Below are 18477 nucleotides of genomic sequence, written 5' to 3' on the forward strand. Positions count from 1 at the left end.
ATCCAAATACATCACAGAAGTCTGATGTCGACTAGACTTACTAGTTAAATGTCCAGAACAGCTAGGCTGAACCAGGCAACATAGTTGCAGGTGAAGCGCATTTCAGAACATTTCATGGGGCATCTCAGTCTATATAGCTATGTGCTAAACTGAAGACTGGGAAGCTCTTAAGGTGCTCAACATCCATCTCACATCTGAACCACTGCAGGCCTTTTGGTTTAATTTTAATTTGTCAATGTTTCAGAACAAAAGCAACTAGTGTATTACTTGCATATACTGTATCTTACATCACTGTAAATTACTGAAATAAACAATGTTATGTTCCCTTTGCAAATCACATGCATAACAGTTGCAAATATTTAAGAGAATAGTCTAAAAAAGTTTTTAAAAAAATGAATAGAATTACTGAACATTATTATTTTAGTTGTGTAATACCTAAAATCAACACTGCATTTGTAAATCAGGTGAATTATGATACAGTTTGTAATAGATAAAACACAAAATCATGAGTTAAGAACTGTACAGCATGTTTATTAAATCATCTTTGCAAAGAGACAGGGAGAAAAATAAAGTTGAGTAAAGACCCTGGACAGAAGAAACACGTACAGTAAATTACAAAAAGACCAAGGGAGAGTCTGTACATAGAAAAATAAGTTAGAAAATCAAGACTGGGTCCATGGTTTGTTTTCTGCTGCTATAAAAATGACCTTACAGGTGAAAAGAGCTTTGTCTGTGTATGCTGTTTCTCACATATGCATAACTGAATAAGTTAATTTTTTTCCTTTTACCTAAGTATATATGTCCCTCTTGTCAATCATCAAAGTCATTCTTTCAGGAGGAAGATATTTATCTAAACAAAAGGATTCACAGGTTTATGCAGAGGTTCACTAGGCCAAGAATGTCCATTAAAAGTAACCTCTGTTCTGCATACAAGCTTCCTGCACCAACATAGTGATGAAGCAGCAGCTAAGAAGTTGAAGTGCTACTAGCAGACACAAACCTTTAAATAAACTGAGTAAACTTCAGTTATATTTTCTCCTGGTAATGTATCTAACGCTTTGGTCAATTAAGTAAAACTCCCCTGGGGCACAGGGATACTTTCATGAAGGTATTTCATGCTCCCTTGCTCAGAGAAGTCAGCCACAGTGTGTCCTTCCCCTCGGAGGACCCATTTGGTTGTCAGCAGACCCTCCAATCCCACTGGACCCCTGGCATGTATCCGTGCCGTGCTGATACCAACCTCAGCTCCTGCAAAATCAGTATTGGAAAATGAATTCCTTTGTCACATTTTCAAGACGGTGGCAGATTAAATCCTTTTATATGTATACTCATATTTTTCTCATAGAGCATTAAGAAGTAAAACTGTTACTGTTGTCATTGCCTGATACTGTACATACCTAGGCCAAAGCGGTAGCCATCAGCAAAGCGAGTGCTGCAGTTCCAGAATACACAGGCACTGTCCACCTGCTGCACAAACTGTTCAGCTGTTTCTTCATTTTCTGTAACAATGACATCTGTGTGGGAGCTGCCATATTTGTGGATGTGGTCCACAGCATCCTGCATGGTGTCTACCACCTCAATGCAACACTCCAGGTCCCCATACTCTGTCCTAAGAGACTTCACCTCAGAGGGGCTGAAAGTTAAGTAGGACGCAAACCGGGGTCCTGCATGGATCTTCACCTGAAAGAAAGTCACGGTACAATGATTTATCAACAGATATCGACGATAATGTAATCAATCCAAAATAAACAAAAAATGTTTCACTGGCCTGAGTCAAGTGCTAAACTCTCTCCAGAAATTCTGTTTGTGTTTCTGTAGCTATGTGTAATACCTGTAATAACTGTGCCTAAACATATGTACATATGTACCAACATATGTATTGGTACTTACATGTTCTGTTCTCAGCATGTCAATGAGCTGATCAAATACAGGGGTTCGCAGCAAATCTCTGTGAATAAGCAGGGTCTCCATGGCATTACAGGCCGCAGGGTAGTCACATTTTGAGTCTCTTACTAAAATGAAACATAGTATGTTAGTATACTGATTCAGCAGTTCTGGGTTAGCCTAACAAGTTAACCACTCCTACAACTACAAGATACTATGTACACCACTGTGACCAAATCACAGCAGAAATATTTTCTCCAACCTTCACACAAGAACCACATACCAATATCAATAGCTTTATCTATGCTGGCACTGCTGTCAATATAGACGTGACAGACACCCTCGCTGTGGCCCAGTACAGGAATCCCCTTCGCTGCCCTTTGGATGTCCCGGACCAGCTCGGACGATCCCCTTGGAATGATTAGGTCGATCATCTTGTCTAGTCTGCACAGATCCTCAACTTCTTCACGTGTGCTCACCTACAGGGATAATAATGTAACACAGACTTAATACTGTAACCATGTAAAAATGTGCACTGCGTTTAGATAATGATGTTTACATCCTTACCAGCTGAATAGCATCTGACACTCCATGAATGGAAAGTGCTTCCTGAGTGAGCTGATGCAGAACTTTATTAGTGTTGGAAGCTTCTTTACCCCCCTTCAGTAGCAAAGCATTTCCACTGGCAATAGCCAGAGCTGACACCTGAAATGCCAAAATAAAAATGCAAGTCACACTTCCAATGATAAACAGATTAAAGGTCTCTGACTGTAAAAGGACTGCCAGCTAATAGTAATAAAGTCTACATGCTGCGCACTGGGCTCGACTGACCTGTGGGAGACAATCAGGACGTGACTCAAATATAACAAGCAGGACTCCGATGGGGACCGTGATCTGTTCCAGCTCCAGGTTGTTGGCCACCCTGGTCCTCCTCAGCACCCGACCCACGCTGTCCCTGGAGGACACCGCAATCTGACGCAGACCAATGGCAAGACTGTTCAGCTTAGCAGTTGACAGACTCAGTCTGTTGATAAGCGCCTGGGAGAAACAACCTACAAGAAAACACAAGGAGTAAAAAGACAGAAAAAGCAGTACTATACAAATCCAAACAAAGATACTTGTTTGCTTTCAGTAAGCGGACATATGGTAAGACAGAAGTGAAAACTTAATTAATCCGTTTGAAGAGCAGTCTCTTTACAAGCTACAACCCAAGATAGGTCTTGCCAGACCTATAAATACTATATACTATACATTCATAGGCCTTCAGCTGAGAAGCTGCCTGAGCCACTCCAGAGATACAATAAAAGCTAACCAATGCTGTCACACAGATGACCTCTGCCTCCTTCATATGCCAGTTTTCCTAAGTAAAAATCGTACAGGTGTGTGCTCAGCACTGACAGTCAGATGACTGCATGCAGCTGTAGACCAGTGTTGGGTCACCCTTCTTCTGTACCTGATGCTGTTGCTACCTCCATGTCTCTTTTGTTAGCACTCAGGATCTCATCTTTCTTCTCTGTAAGCAGCTCAGCAAGACAGCAGATGATCTCTCCTCTCTAGAAAAACAAACAGAGGCACACATCCTGATATGATTAACATTTACCACTATCAAGAATAATTAAAGCTACTGCTGCTGAATGTAAATATGATGGCCCTGGGGAGCCATTGCATTTTTTTCCATTTTAGTGTTATCCTCTCTGTCTCGTCTTATTTAAATTAATTTAGGAAGGATACAAGGAGATCTGCATATATTTAGGGGACTTTAACTAAAATTACCTAAATGAAAACATTGCATTAAATCTTAATATACCTTAATATTTTTTATGAAAAAATTAAATGAAATATATGCCATCCCACTGTTTCTATGTGACTACTGCAATTAAACCTAAAAAAAAAAAAAAAGACTTATCTCCCATGACAACATATACCACAGCATTTGAAATCTCACTTCAGTTAGCCAGGCCACAAGAAACTCACTTGTTCAGGGAGCAGGGAGGCCAAAACCCTGCCTGAATTTCGGGCCATCTCTGCCTGCTGCTCCACCGTTGGACCTGGTGGTGGTAATAATACACACATCACATATAAAAGCACAGACAGTGGATAAAATATTCTTCCCAGATCGTCATTCCCAGTACCTGCAGGTTTCACTTCGGAGAAGAAGGTGCCAACTTTCTTCCCTTCTACAATGTCTGTAATGACGTGACCAGTGACTTTAGGATGTGTGCCGTTGGCAATGACAACAGACGTACCACCCTGCAGTGCCCAGAGTGCTGCTTTCACCTGAATGAGATAATGTTGTCAAGTACAATCAAACTTTATGATTCAACCAACAATCTTTTTTTCAGATAAAGATGAATTTGTCTGTCATACTGACCTTGGCTTCCATGCCACCAATGCCAACTCTAGACTTCGTGCCATAAGTGATTGACTGCTGGTCACCGGGATAGAATATATCAATGAGCTTAGCATCATCTGTGCTTGGGGGACTGTCATATAAACCTGTAAGAAACAATGTTTGTCATCACCTTTTTGTCCTTCACTGAACTAGAGCAGCCACACTGATTTTGTTAGTTGATTACCTGATAACAATAATAACTATGGACAATTTTATTATGCAACTGCTGGAAAACAGACAAAAATATTAACAGCTGTATTTCATAAATTCACAAATGAAATGTTTTAAACATTTGCATGCAAATTGTCCTTAGCCCCCTTTGAAAAGATTTAACACAAACTGAACTAATGTGAAAGCTTACACACAATTTAAATAAAATCATATCAAATTAGTGGTTATTTCTCTACCTTCAACATCAGACAGGGCAATAAGGAGGTCTACTTTCATTTCAACAGCCAGCCGTGCTGCCAAACTGTCATTATCTTTGATGCTTATTACCTGAAAAACAAACAGACATTTCATTAAGCCAAAACGAAAATCACTTTATCATTTTATACTGAATAATGACAGCTTATCAGTTGCAGCCGTGCAAAAACCTCCCAGTCCTATTCAGATACAAAACAATCAACATATTGAGATAACACAACCAGGTCTGTGCACAAAAAGCAGAAAATAAGACCACCATACTTGAATTAGTACAGTGCATTTAAAGCAGGAATTAAAATCATATGTATGCGAATTAAAATATTTGAGAGCAGGGAAATGTAAGTGAAAAGAAACATATGTCATTAATTGCTTTAAGCAATCCACCATTACAGTTCTGGAACACATTTAGCATTTCAAGCATAACCTTCACATGATACCTACATTTACCCCTTGAAGGTCACTGTTGGGAACAGGAGGTGGAACAACAGCATCGTTGGTGTTGATGATAGGAACTATGTTCATCCTCAGTAGTTCATAGAGTGTACTGTTCAGGTTGCGACGCTTCTGCTCATCATGGAAATCCAGGTTAGTGACCAAAATCTACAGAAGGGGAGGACACACAGATATAGAATTAATTAAGTGCTTTTAAGTAATTTGTTGTCAAGACTAAATTCTGTGAGAAATCAAACACATACTTGTGCAGTGCAGGTGCTGTACTGGGTGAACATAGCTTCATACAATGCCATCAGGCCACTCTGTCCAGCAGCTGCACATGCCCTTGCCTCCAAAACTGGGACTGACTGAAAAACATGAACAAAATTAAGTGTGGTAAATGTTTATGTCTATTTAAATAAGGACTTAATTTCCCGGGGTTAAAGATTATTGGTCACCATGTCCTTGAGTTGGTTTTGTCCAGAATGCAAGGCTTGTCTGACGCTTTGAGACAGCAGGATCTCATGTCTCAGTCTCTGCTTCCCAAATGCCACAGCTCCACTGGTAACAATCATCATCTCCCTGCCTTGATTCTGCAGCATGGCCACCTGACAGGACACACACAAGTAATAACACTCAGTTTCTTCTTCTTCACACTTACACAACCATCATCAGCAATTGTTGCTTTTGTTTACTTTTTTTTTTTTAATGCGGTGTTACCTGTTCGACTATTGAAGCTAGTCGTCCCAGCGCCAGACCACACTCATCTCCACGTGTCACCACAGCACTCCCAAGCTTCACTACAATGCGTTTGGCCTGTTTTAACTCACTGCGGTGGGCAAAAGACTTCCCATGGGCCCGAGGCAGTGAGACTGCAAAGAAAACATAAAGTCCCATTTTATTACACAGTATTCATCATGAGAGTGATGATAACAGAGGTGCCCACTTAGGGTATAACAAAAGAAGCTGTTACAAAGAAGGTACTTACATTTGGCTTGAGAGAACGTTCTGATGGAGACTGGACAGACATTTGACTGCCGGACCCTGGATGGCAGGCGGGAGCACAAGGCCAGCCTGGCAAACATGGCACTGACACTTCAAGACAGCTGTGACGGACACACAAACCAGCTTCAGGTGACTCTACCAGTGAAAGAACCTCATCAGAGACAAACTGTGCTTGGCTGTGACAGACAGACCGGATGGCTACAACAAGGATGAAGCTAAAAAGTCATTATATCAAAGGCTGGCATCATGTGCTCTGATGTTGTCAGGACTGTGCAGGTACTTGAACCTGAACACTGAGCCAGTGAAGATGATGCAATTGCACTAGTTAGAAAGACATGGAAGCTAAAAGCAAGAGGCCAGGCGCTATTCACACCCAGCAAACCTCAGCATTACCACAGGTGAACCCTTTAGCCTTTAGCCTTTAGCTATAGTGAATAAGCCCAAGTGTAGCTTCGCTAGCTAACCTTAGCTTAGCTGTTAATAGGCAGCTTACCCTGAGTTCAGCTGCTGTTTACGACAGAATGCACCAAGACGTTTTTCCAGAAGCTCTTACCTGACAATGTGACAACCAACCACAGCTACACTGATGAATGTACTGCAGGAGACACGTAGTCAGCCGGTCTGCCTGTGCTGTGCTGCCACATATACAGCCCACGCTGGCTGTGAAAAGTGATAGTTGAGCTATTCACGAACGACGTGTACGCACGCCATACGGACCCGCGCACAGAAATAGAGTTAGAAAATCAGTTTGTACGTAACGTTACGCAAAAATAAAACCTCTGTTGGGCGGGCACGTACTGATAGAGGAAGTACAATCCCGGGGGTTGACAATACAAACTACACCAGCTTTATTGAGTGTTGTGGCAAAACCCGTTGGATGAGCAATAAAGAGAGTGCAGACAGATTGTCTTTTCAGAATATATTTCTTGCAAGAAAGGAGCAAAACAGAACAGAACAGAACTCAATTGATCAGTCTTCCCCTGTTGTTCCCCTGTTGTTCCCCAGTTGCTCAGCTCTATTAGGCTGAGGCCTCTACTTATACAGATATGCAAAGTAAATGCAAATAATCATTCACATAATCAGATAATTAAGTCTGTACTTCCCTATTGTTCTACAAAGTGATTCCCTAATAAGGCTGTATTCTAAAACTCTATATTCTCATTGGACAGTTAACCCTCCATCCTGGGCGTGCTCTGTTATACTGGTCCCTTCCTCACACCTAGTGTCTAAAGGAACCTTTCTCCCAGATACACTAACATCCTTGAGAACACTGTGTCCCTTAATGTCAGACTATACTAGGTCAGGAAGAACATAAACATCAGATATGATTATGAAAAACACATGAGCCTTACTGAACTCTGTGAATCAACCTGTAAATGAAAACCTGTGAAACCTGAAAAACCAAGAATACAGTAAGAGACAATAAAAACCATAATCAGTAACAATAATCAATCATTCAAACTCAGTTTTCCATTACACTGACAATACAAACTACACCAGCTTTGTTTACCTTAGTTTTTATTTTACCTTAAATAAAACTAATTGCAAAAAAATAGCTGTTAGTATCTAAAGACGTAGAATTGCACTGTCCATTTTAAGACATACATATTATGTATTCATTGTTGTTCAACAGGGAAAAAATACTTTACTTACACCTGAATCATAACAGTTTAATTAATGTTAAAGCAATTCATTGTTTATGAAAAATGAGAAAAGGGTGAATTGAAGCTGCCTTTTGATCAGCATTATATTGGTTAGTCTATATAGCTGCTGTAACACTGATCCAAAAATGATTTCCTTTTGTTTGTTTGTATTTTAAATGAATTCAGAGAAAATACCCTGAAGCTTCATTCACTTCATCCAGTTTGTTGGAAATGTAAACTTCTTAAACAAGTGTGTGCTCGCCTCAATTAGCGGTGTGAAACAGCTACTGGACGTTATCCACTGGTCTTTAGTAATCTGACACTGAGGCACATGAGTGGTGTGTGCATGCGGAAAGAGGCCTTTGAAACATTCATGAGCATGAGGCTACGAGCACAGAACACAGACGCTGTATCAGCTGCGAGCAGAGCTATGGGGACTGCTGAGGAATCTTTGAAGTGTCCTGCCTGCCAGGATGTCTTCACAGACCCTGTGACGCTCCCATGCGGACATGACTTCTGTCTCACCTGTATCCAGACTGTGTGGGAAACTGATGGGTCTGACGAGGGTCCTTCCTTCTGTCCAGAGTGTCGGGTATTCCTCCCCTCTGACCTCACCCTGAAGATAAACACCAGTCTTCAGACCAAAGTAAAGAACTTCACCACTAGCAGACCAACGACAGCAGAACTACAGACAAGGGGGGAAACTAAATCGTCTTCAACTATTCATTGCGATCACTGCATAGAGACACCATCAGTAGCCATAAGGACCTGCCTGACCTGCGACGCCTCATTGTGCCAGGCCCATGCTCTGCTGCATCAACAGAGGTCTGCTCTGAGGAAGCACACGGTCGTGGAGGTGACGGGGGATCCGCTGTCTCTGAAGTGCAGGGATCATCAAGATGAGCTCAAACTTTTCTGTATGGAGGACAGGGTTCCTGTATGCTGTTTGTGTGTCCTGGTTGGCAAGCACAAGGAGCACAAAGCATCTCAGCTCCATGAAGCCTGCACAGACTTTAAGGTTAATATTAGTCTTATTTTGTCTTATTGGTTTTATTTTATTGTACATGTCGTTATTTTTTATTTCTCTCTCAGTATTTATTTCCAAGGCCTGTTGTATTTTTGTTTTAGAGCATATTAGAAATATCTGTGAATCAACTGCTTAAGAAGAGGAGTGAAGCAGAACATGCCATCAAGGACTTGGAATCACTGTATACACAAACAGTGGTAGGATCAGTGTGAAATTGCCCTTTTTTAATTCAGAGAATCCTGTCTTGCAGGCATTTAAACTGTGTATTATTTTGTATTTCCTAGAAGTCCGCTGCGGAGTTCAGAGAGAGAATCTCAGACAAGTACAGCAGGATCCGTGTGGTGCTGGATGGCGATGAGCGTCTGATGATGCAGATTATAGATGCAGAGGAGACACACATGACAGAGTGGCTGGAGGCCCAGAGGGACATCATCGAGGCCCAGATCAAAGAGATAGATGACCTCAGAGCTGCCATGAAATCACTGCTTCAAGAAACAAACGGTCTAAGATTCTTACAGGTAGATTCCCTCGAGTTATGACAATGTGTTAATGTCAGCCTAAATGTTTTCTGTTATTACAGTACATATAATAGTGCATGACCTGTTTATTTTCAACAGCAAATAACGGCACAGAATCTCTGGTGAGTAAATCATTACTTTATTTTTGACTATCCTCTTTTTTATGGTTTTGCCTTCTAATGGACTTTTGCTTTCATAGTGAGACTTTGGATTTAGCACCAATCCAGGAAATAGACAGGGACTTATGTGACCCTGAGAAGATGAGGACAGTGGAGAGACTGGTGGATGACCTCTCTGTGGCCCTCTCCCCTCACTTTCCACGAATGTGGTCATGTTAGTAAAGAATCCAGTATTTTGCTGTTTAAAATGAACCTCCACTATCTGTGTAATTGTGTACTGAATTTTGTTTGCAGATCTAAGTTCTTTTACTCTGGACTCCAGGACAGCACATGCAAAACTGGAAATATCCCAGGACAGAAAACAAGTGTACTGGAGAAGACAGCCAATCAGTGAAGCTCCCAGCCCTCAACCATACGACTCCCAGTACAGCGTCCTGGCTCAGGAGTGTTTCTCTACTGGCCTGCACTACTGGGAAGTCATTGTCCAGGAGAAACCCTACTGGCTGATAGGTGTAACCACTGGACCAGTCGATAAAAAAGATGGTCCAAATCAGAATTCCTCCAGCTTAGGCATGCACAGCACATCCTGGTGCATCTACCATGGAGATGGGCAGTATGTGGCATGTCATGATACACAGGAGAAGCAGCTGTCAGTTGCAAAGAGAGTCAGAAAGCTGGGAATACTAGCAAATCTCCAGAAGGGGGAGCTGTCATTCTATGATGCTGATGCGATGACTCTGCTCCACTGTTTCTGTGTGCCCTCCACAGAGAGCCTGTACCCCATGTTAAACCCATGTATTGATATGAATGGGCTGAACAAGCAGCCTCTTACCTTGTTTTGGATTAAGGACCCCTGGGATTGGCATGTTAACACAGATGGAGTAACACTAGAGAGCAATACTGAATGATTCATTGATCAATCTTTTTTCACATGGATTCAAATTTTGCTCACATTATGTAAATGAAATGGTAGAAAAATCACCTAAAAAGTTGATAAACCATCTAACTCTAGAAAACTATGGTAGAATATGAGCCCTCTATACATTTCTCATTACTTCTACCCATGGTGGAGAGGAAAAGGCTTTAAAATACTGTATTATTATACTGTATTATATATTTTTTCTCTTACTTATTGTATGTTTTCCACTATACATGTAGGTATATAGTGTTTTCCATATTACCTTTTCAGTGCAGTTGTCATATACAGTAATTATACATTTCAAGTGAGATCAGGATCATCCTCAAAATTATTTAGCAGAAACAACAATAAAAAGATTTAAAATACTGCCTTTGTTTTTTTGTACTACTGTCTCCTCAGCTTACCAGACCTTTGAGGACATGCATGCTTTCAGTCTCAGATGTCAGTGACTGTACAGAGCCCTGCTGCAAACGAATGAACTAGGGAGGTCAAATAACATGCACACTCATGCTGTTTTTCTAGAAACTTACCAAGACTTATCTTTTTTCTCATTTATCGTTTTTATAGTATTGATTTCCACTATATCAATAAATACCCTTTTTTTTCAAGCTGAAAATTAATATTTATCAGAAAATGTGACCTCACATGAGCTCGCCCCTCCCTGGAGCTACCAGGCACCCATCACATTTTCATAAACTTCAAAGGATAAGCATATCCCTTCTGATTATGGGTATAGCAATCCATTTCTCCTACCCTTGGGCCTGGTGAGGACATGAAGCCACAGAAAAGCATCAAGAAAACTTCCAGATTGACATAAATATGAAGGAAACATTTGTCAGCTTGATGTAAATATCCCATCACTCCACTGATAAAGAATGATAAATTTGGTTATTACTATTTTTATTCTTTTTATTTTAAATAACCACAATTATCTATATTTTTATTAAATCATAATGTGATTCCTGTTGAGAGGACAAAATTGTGTTTAATTGATGAGACTATATGATGCTTTTTCCTATGAAATCACATTTCAAATTTATTGTCTTTCTTTTCCATGTGTATCCTTTGTAATGTAAAGTTGTTAGATTGGCTTTAGTTAGGAAAATTATGACTTCATACTTGTGTACAAGGTTAAAATCCATTGAATTGACATTACCAGGTAAATTTGCTCAATGATAGAACAGCATGATCCACGGTGTTTGAAAGTTTAATACCATGTTCACCTGCACAGTATCCAAAAAGCTAAATCATGATAACTCTATTCTTAACCAAACCCTTGGCTGGCTTGTTGCTTATGAAGCTGCTGCTCCAGTCTTTGATCTGATCCAGTTCAGGAAGTGAGTGATTCTTGTGTAGACCCCTGGCTTGTTCTTCTTTCCACACTGATCTCCCCAACTCACCAGACCATAGACAACATGGGTACTGTTCTGCTTACACGTCAGTGGTCCACCTGAATCACCCTGAAACAAGAGAAAACAGCTGGCCAGGTAGAACTAGACTACTTACCTCATAATTTAGTCACGTATACTTTGAATGATAGTCTGAATTTATCCAGCAAGTTTTCTGTACTGACCTGGCAGGAATCCACTCCTCCTTGCAGGTGGCCAGCACAAAACATGCTCTCATCCAGGAATCTGCCATAAATAAGGGGTTCAGAGCACTTCTCTTGGTTGATCAGCAGTACATTGGCCTCCAGCAGATGGTTGGAACCATAATCAGCTGCAGAGATAAAGTGGAAAAATATATAATTAACACAATTGTTGCCAATTTCAGTGGCGGTATGCCAATTAAATCCAGAGGTTACTGGGACCTTAGCCTTAAACTTTTAACTTTAACTTCAGCCTTAAAGTGCCACTAAGTGTCTTACATTGCTCAGTACTTCCCCATCCAGAAATGGTACATTCTGTCCCATCAGGCAATTGGGTATCGGGCAGACAGGCTGTCTTCACAAACTGGGTCTCATGGGCACAAATCCCATGAGTGCCACTCAGCCTCAGCAAGCCTGCCCAAGAAATGCAGTTTGGATAAAAGTCATATCAAAATTAAAAATGAAACAAGTACAAGAGTTCTTAATTTTCAATCCTGTTTTTTCAGATGATACTGTTTGACTGTCCCTAATTGGTGACATTCTCACATCCCAACCTTATCTAAAGAAAAAGACAGATAGAAGACAGGTACTCTCATTCAAGCATTATATTCTAATACTGTTAACTATATGACTGCTTATTTGATTAAAATGAGAAACATGGATCACCTATGTCATTGTGAACAGCTTCAGGAGTCTCCTGGTAGTTCTCATGAACAATAGCTTCTTCAACGTGTATAGTTTGCTCTGTGGTGTCATTTTTATTTAGTGACAGATCTCCCAAAACCACCTGCATGTCCTTTCTTTGTTCACTGTTCAAACACAAACACATGATTCAATACAGATCACGTTACCTTGGGTAAAGTCATAATCAGCCACTATGACTGTGCTTACATGCAGTGTCCAGCTGTCAGGACCCAGCAGCTCGCGATGAGAACTCCTCCACAGACGTGTCTGAACGGCTGGTTGGTATTCTTTGGTCTCACTTGCACAGATACCTGCCAGGGTATAGCCCCCGGAGCAACCTTCAGACCCCCAAAAATTCGGGTAATGGGCTTTTTTGGCTGAGGTTTCCCACATGTGGAAAACTGAGGTGGAGCAGTACCATGAGTGGGTGCAGAAGGTTGTGAACTCTGAGTAGGCTGCTCAGTTATTGTGGGTATGGTAGTTAGCACGGGTTTGATAGTTGTTGGTTTGGGGTCAGCTGTAGGTTCAGCTGTAGGTTTGGCTGCCGGTTTGGTTGTAAGTTTGGCTGTAGGTTCGGCTGTAGGTTCGACTGGAGGTTTGACTGGAGGTTCGGCTGTAGGTTCGACTGGAGGTTTGACTGGAGGTTCGGCTGTAGGTTCGGCTGTAGGTTCGGCTGTAGGTTTGGCTGTAGGTTCAGGCTTTGTCGGCTGGGGACTGGCAGAAGTGGGCTCAGGGATAGTTGGCAGCACACCTGAAAAAGCAAGAGGAAAACACGGCTAATTTCTCTGGACTAAGCTCATAGTCAGAAAATGGTCTAAGGCTTTAAAACTGACGTGTTGGCTCAGGACACTTTCTCACGTCACAGTAGTCCCACAGCAACCTGTGGCCTTTTCTGAAGAAACACCAGGGCATTTTGTCTCCATCTGGGTTTCTGTGTTATAGAAAATGTGTGAGCAAACATCCTCTTGCACATGTCGTCTGCAGGTGGAATACACTTATTTATTTTCTCCTGACCTGCAGAAATTGTGATGGCCAAGGCCATCTTTGTCCTCAAAGGAGGTGAAAGGATCAGTTCCTTTCGCCAAGATGAAGTGGGAGTTCCAGAAGAGGCATTCATCGCCATCATCTGTCTCACTCACATTGCCGCGATATGACTCTCCATCGTCCACATAGCAGTCATTTGGGCCTCAGAAAGATATCACACACAGTCAAAATTTCTGGTATAAAGACAGACTGGAAAATGGAAAACAATAATGTAGTGTATTTTTTACCAACTTGGCAGAAATGTCCTCTATACCCTGAAGGGCACTGGCAGTCGAAGTCATTACCATCTTTGATGCATTTTCCACCATTTCTACATGGATTAGGTTGACACACTGAAACTGCAGAGAAACAGTACACAGTGGGAGCATGAAATCTAGAAACTAAGGGAACAGATGTAGTTTGTTTTTCATTAGATGAAGAAATACTCCTTACAGGTCTTGCAGTCTGGAGGCTGGAATGGAGCCTTGCATTTGCACTGGTAAAATGGAGGAGTCGAAGTCAGCACACATTCCCCTCGCCCACATCTACCTTTTGGACAATGTTTTGGACCTGAGATCATAACACAATAAAATGTTTTAATATGAATTCACTTTTGCTCATTATTATTTCACATATTTGACCAATGTGCAGTCTGACCAAAGCATAAAGAACATTTTTTTTCCCAAACCTTTCTCGCATCGCTTTCCCTTGTAAGGACTAGGACATTCACACTTGATTTTTTTTTTGCCTTTCTGCTGACACACTCCATTGTGGAGGCAAGGGTTGGGGTTGCATTGAGCTGTGCAAATGACAAACAGTAAGTGTGGGAACATAAGGTTTAAATTAGAGCTTTGGGTGTAAATATTCATGTAGAATACCTGAGAGTTTATGCTCCTACCTTCTGGTTCTTGAAGTTCAAAAAGCCAGTCTAAAACGCTGTGGTCATCGTCATCATCGTCATCATCAGCAGCAGGAGTTTTCTCCACAATCTTAAAGTAATAATCTAAAATAATATATTTTTTCTTTAGATGTAAAGCATTGCCTTTCTCTTACCATATTAAACATATTTTTGATTTAGTAGTGGGATATTTAGTTTTTTGGAGTGAAGTGCTGTGAGGACTCATGGGCTATTACATATATTGGGAAATAAATAAAAAGAAGCACTTACCTTCAGTTATGTCTTTAAATCTGTCTTTCCCCATGTGAGGTTTAGCTCGATGCCCAGATCTCTCCTGTTCACGATTCCCATGATCCCGATTCCCATGATCCCGATTCCCATGAGCCCGATGCCCATGATCATGATGAGCACGGTCATGTTTGTCGTCCTTTTTATTTTTCAGCTGAAAAAAAAGACTTGGCAATGACAGCACCACATAAGAACCATTTTGAATTTTGTTGATATCAGTGAAAAAGATAATGAATTCATCTATTTAAACAGAAACAAACTGCATTTTATTTGCAGGAAACATTGCACATTAAAGTCAATACATTTGCTTATTTTCCACATGATTGCTGTGTATTACCAATATATATAATGAATACATACTTCAGCAGGTATGACCAGCACCGCTAAGAAGAGGCAAAAAAAGAGGAGCTTTAGGTTCATGATGGCAGTGGATCACAAAACATCTGGAAGAGTAGAGTGAGAGTGCAGTGTCTGGCAGATCCCTCACGCTTTTCTAAACATTTATGTAAGTACACAAACCTTTGAGTCTCCAGGGGTGTCTGGCACCTATCCCTGTTGTTGAGTCGGTTTTATTGATTTTAACTGTGGTCTTATAAAGTTATTTCTACACTAACACTAGGTAGAAGACAGTTTATCAATGCTTATAATAAACAATTAATGGTGCAAAATCCAGATAACTGTCTCTGACACACTTTGAAATATTTTTCACGTTGAAATTGCTTCAAATGAATTCATTCAGATGTGACACAAAGGGTCAGAGAGCATGTTTGAAAAAAGTCCGTTGTTTGTTTGAAAGCAGACTTTGGATCCACTACGTTAGGTGCATCTCAGGATAAATTACTGTGTGCTCTTAGATCTTGTTTGCAAGATCAATAAACTGAGGTACACAGCATGACTTTATTTTCAATATAATATACTATTCTTTTTTTGTATATTAGTATCAGTAACATTTATGACTCCCAAGTAAACTAAACCCTTTTTATAATATCTGTTCACTTAGTAAGACTAAACGTCTTTTGACCTATTTTTCTTTAAAGAGGAAAACTGCTTCTAATATTTATATATTTTTTTACTTATATACATGCACTGGAGTTTCTTTGTCTTCTTGCCAAAATGATTTTTAATCACATTGTGCCTCTACAGTAGCATTGTGCAATTGTGATAGATGTCATTATTACAATGAAGGGTCACTTCAGCATATTGCATGTCTATCACTGTCTAATCTGGCATCCTAAAAAGGTTAAAAGGGTTTGCAGCTGTTAATTGTAATATTAGTTATGTCTAACTCATATTGTGCTTTTACTCCTCCAGCATTACATTTAGTCTTTTAGCAGACTGTTGGATTTATTAAGAAGACACTCTCTTTCCTCAGTAGTGAAATCTTGCATATTATATAATTGGTGCCTGATTAGAAAGTAGAGTTAAGGAATTACTTTCATGGTGCTGCTAGTTAGAGATCACTGGTATGCGATGCAGGATTACAGATAATAATAGGCTTCGCGTTGATGCCATTGTGGTCATGACCAGGACAGAGGGCCAGGTGGAGGCAGTCTGTGAAGGTTGCTGCACAGAAGGAAAACAGTGGCGTCATGTTGTCTGCTTCAAAAAACATCACCGTTCCTGCAGGAAAGCTACACAAAACACCAATCCGACAGAAGCGTTTTGTGAAAGGCAGCTGATGTGGCACCCCTCCGTGCCAGGCTGTATATTCCCCATCAAAGAACTCCACACACCAAGACTCGTGCCCCCGGCCCAGCCAGCAATCCTCTTTGGTGCCCTTGCGGGGAATGGTGGGATAGGTGACACCTAGCTCCCAGTAGGTCTTCCCAGTCACGTCAATCTCCCAGTAATGGCGACCAAAGCTGAAGCCTTGAAAGCTGATGACATTTAGGGTGGTGTCAAAGCGTCCGGGCACGTCAGGGAGTTGCTGCCAGGTGTCAGTATAGGTGGCACTGTCACCTTTGGGGGAGATGATCAGCTTTGGGTGGGCTGTCTCTGGATCCAGACACACCTCACTGGAATCTGGAGACAAATATTTAATATTTTAATACAGGACAACCTACATCTTAAACAAGTTATGCTGTGGTTATACGCTTTATAGAAACAGTGTGTGAACTGACAACTTTGGATGAGTTTCTTGATTATCGGGGTTTGTGAGCAGATAAGCAGAAGCATGTTGTTAGTGAGGCTGAGGATCTGTTCAGCTTTAGCCTCGTCCAGGCTCACGGTGCTCGGGTCACTCTTGTTTAGCAGATCCATCACTCTGCAGGAGGCAGACCATAAGAAAAATGAGCTGTTAATCCAGTGTTTTAAACTGAATCAGGTTTTATTAATTAGGTTCTGGTTCCATACCTGTCCACTGTGTCCGGGTTTTGTGGGTCAGAGTACGAAAACAAAGACTGAAAAAAAGCAAAAAAGACTAAAAACATTAAATGCAAGTTGAAAATGAAACATCACATATGTTGCACACATGAGTAGGTATATATGAAATTTTAATCATATTTGGTGCACTGGACTTTGCTACTGTCAGGTTCACTCACCATTGTTTCAGGATCCATGTCAGTCTGCTCCATCGCCACAGTGAGTCTGGCCAGGTCCTGCTCTATCTCCTGGATAAGAGAACAGTTCCTCTCCATCAGCCCATCCAGGGCAGAGACAGCAGCTCGCTCCTCCATCTCCAAGTGGGACAGGGTGATCCTCAGGTCCTCATCTAGGATGGCCTGGATCTCCTGATATTTCTGAATGATGCTCTCCCTTATCACCAAGGACTTTTTCTGAGTCAGGAATAAGCATTTATCAGTTCATACTGCTTGTTCGTGTGTATAATTGCTGTATAGAGTATAGTGCTGTTATGTTATGGCAACATTTCAGCGATGACTAGCCTGAACTGCACTTACTGTGATTTCTGATTGCCGTGCCGCCAGTTTCTTCAGTCTGTATTTAACTGCCTCCCTTTGCTTCTTTAGACACTCTTGGTGTTTTTCTAATGTACCCTATAGACATATATTCAGCACAGCTCAATTCAACATCAGCCAAGGCTTCTCTGGCAAAATTATTGCTGAGGAATCACATGGGCAGAAGCAGAAGCGTTTTATTTTTGGGAGGTGATGTAGAAATCAACAAAGCAGAGATTGACTGACATGAAACCGTAACAAATGTCTTGTATTCAGTCTGTTTCTTTCACTGTTTATGCAGGTTTCACAGATTTTGAGTCTGTACATTCCAGTTATGCCAAAGTTTCCTACAGCAGCATTGACAGTTTTGCTGTTGTCATTTTGCTCATTGGCAATGCATGAATGGCACACTGTGACCCCAGTGTTGTGACCCCAGAAGCAAGCATCCTTCTTCCATATTCAGTGTCAGTATCCCCGCACTCTCAGGGAGGACATGTTTTATTCCCGCTAGTCAAACCTGTGTCCCTCTAAATGAATAAGGGCACACTACTTGGCTTGTTTAGTTTACATCACAGATCTAAAGAGAAGATTTTTGTCGTGACAAACTGGCATGTTTCTGATTACAAACTGCACCATGCTTGACACCACTGCTGACCACTTTCCAAACCACACCATAATTTTCTATGATGTTAAAGTCCTCTTTCACTCAAATATTCACACGGGGTACCTGTTTGCAT

General features: G+C 41.1%; 4 protein-coding genes across 4 annotated transcripts; 1 reads left to right on the forward strand and 3 right to left on the reverse strand.

The window, feature by feature from the left end:
• Window positions 1-515: 515 nt before the first annotated feature.
• On the reverse strand, window positions 516-6841 carry LOC113132182 (delta-1-pyrroline-5-carboxylate synthase-like). The gene is made up of 17 exons (XM_026310120.1): window positions 6693-6841; window positions 6123-6240; window positions 5855-6006; window positions 5593-5742; window positions 5398-5502; window positions 5144-5302; window positions 4684-4774; window positions 4256-4380; window positions 4017-4161; window positions 3859-3932; window positions 3338-3437; window positions 2716-2936; window positions 2452-2589; window positions 2168-2363; window positions 1891-2012; window positions 1398-1680; window positions 516-1248 (listed from the first exon to the last, which is right to left on the reverse strand). Exons 2-17 carry the CDS (start codon window positions 6217-6219, stop codon window positions 1067-1069), a joined length of 2340 nt encoding a protein of 779 aa, XP_026165905.1. The 5' UTR covers window positions 6220-6240; window positions 6693-6841; the 3' UTR covers window positions 516-1066.
• Window positions 6842-8212: 1371 nt separating this feature from the next.
• On the forward strand, window positions 8213-10414 carry LOC113132052 (E3 ubiquitin-protein ligase Midline-1). Its single transcript, XM_026309858.1, has 6 exons — window positions 8213-8800; window positions 8911-9006; window positions 9094-9327; window positions 9427-9449; window positions 9527-9660; window positions 9741-10414. Exons 1-6 carry the CDS (start codon window positions 8213-8215, stop codon window positions 10352-10354), a joined length of 1689 nt encoding a protein of 562 aa, XP_026165643.1. The 3' UTR covers window positions 10355-10414.
• Window positions 10415-11560: 1146 nt separating this feature from the next.
• LOC113131869 (hyaluronan-binding protein 2) lies at window positions 11561-15320 on the reverse strand. Its single transcript, XM_026309595.1, has 13 exons — window positions 15207-15320; window positions 14829-15000; window positions 14559-14663; window positions 14349-14459; window positions 14114-14230; window positions 13909-14019; window positions 13652-13823; window positions 13471-13568; window positions 12845-13388; window positions 12620-12762; window positions 12233-12367; window positions 11939-12084; window positions 11561-11825 (listed from the first exon to the last, which is right to left on the reverse strand). Exons 1-13 carry the CDS (start codon window positions 15264-15266, stop codon window positions 11658-11660), a joined length of 2082 nt encoding a protein of 693 aa, XP_026165380.1. The 5' UTR covers window positions 15267-15320; the 3' UTR covers window positions 11561-11657.
• A 976-nt stretch (window positions 15321-16296) lies between these two features.
• LOC113131989 (probable E3 ubiquitin-protein ligase TRIML1) lies at window positions 16297-18235 on the reverse strand. Its single transcript, XM_026309784.1, has 6 exons — window positions 18221-18235; window positions 17744-17839; window positions 17387-17620; window positions 17199-17245; window positions 16967-17109; window positions 16297-16868 (listed from the first exon to the last, which is right to left on the reverse strand). The coding sequence occupies exons 1-6, from the start codon at window positions 18233-18235 to the stop codon at window positions 16297-16299; spliced, it is 1107 nt and encodes a 368-aa protein (XP_026165569.1).
• Between the last annotated feature and the right edge of the window lie 242 nt (window positions 18236-18477).

The sequence above is a fragment of the Mastacembelus armatus genome, chromosome 15 (genome assembly GCF_900324485.2).
Source record: "Mastacembelus armatus chromosome 15, fMasArm1.2, whole genome shotgun sequence".
In the NCBI taxonomy this organism is placed as follows: Eukaryota; Metazoa; Chordata; class Actinopteri; order Synbranchiformes; family Mastacembelidae; genus Mastacembelus; species Mastacembelus armatus.

Coding starts and splice junctions, on each gene's coding strand:
- LOC113132052 (XM_026309858.1), top strand. CDS start 8,213: ATGGGGACTGCTGAGGAATCTTTGAAGTGTCCTGCCTGCCAGGATGTC. Junction 8,801..8,910: donor AAGCCTGCACAGACTTTAAG/GTTAATATTAGT, acceptor TTTTTGTTTTAG/AGCATATTAGAAATATCTGT. Junction 9,328..9,426: donor ACGGTCTAAGATTCTTACAG/GTAGATTCCCTC, acceptor TATTTTCAACAG/CAAATAACGGCACAGAATCT.
- LOC113132182 (XM_026310120.1), bottom strand. CDS start 6,219: ATGTTTGCCAGGCTGGCCTTGTGCTCCCGCCTGCCATCCAGGGTCCGG. Junction 6,007..6,122: donor AACGTTCTCTCAAGCCAAAT/GTAAGTACCTTC, acceptor TTTTCTTTGCAG/TCTCACTGCCTCGGGCCCAT. Junction 2,937..3,337: donor GGAGGTAGCAACAGCATCAG/GTACAGAAGAAG, acceptor GTTTTCTTGTAG/GTTGTTTCTCCCAGGCGCTT.
- LOC113131869 (XM_026309595.1), bottom strand. CDS start 15,266: ATGAACCTAAAGCTCCTCTTTTTTTGCCTCTTCTTAGCGGTGCTGGTC. Junction 14,460..14,558: donor TGAACTTCAAGAACCAGAAG/GTAGGAGCATAA, acceptor TCATTTGCACAG/CTCAATGCAACCCCAACCCT. Junction 12,368..12,619: donor AGCTGTTCACAATGACATAG/GTGATCCATGTT, acceptor TTTCTTGGGCAG/GCTTGCTGAGGCTGAGTGGC.
- LOC113131989 (XM_026309784.1), bottom strand. Junction 17,246..17,386: donor ACATGGATCCTGAAACAATG/GTGAGTGAACCT, acceptor GCTTTTTTTCAG/TCTTTGTTTTCGTACTCTGA. Junction 16,869..16,966: donor CAAGAAACTCATCCAAAGTT/GTCAGTTCACAC, acceptor ATTTGTCTCCAG/ATTCCAGTGAGGTGTGTCTG.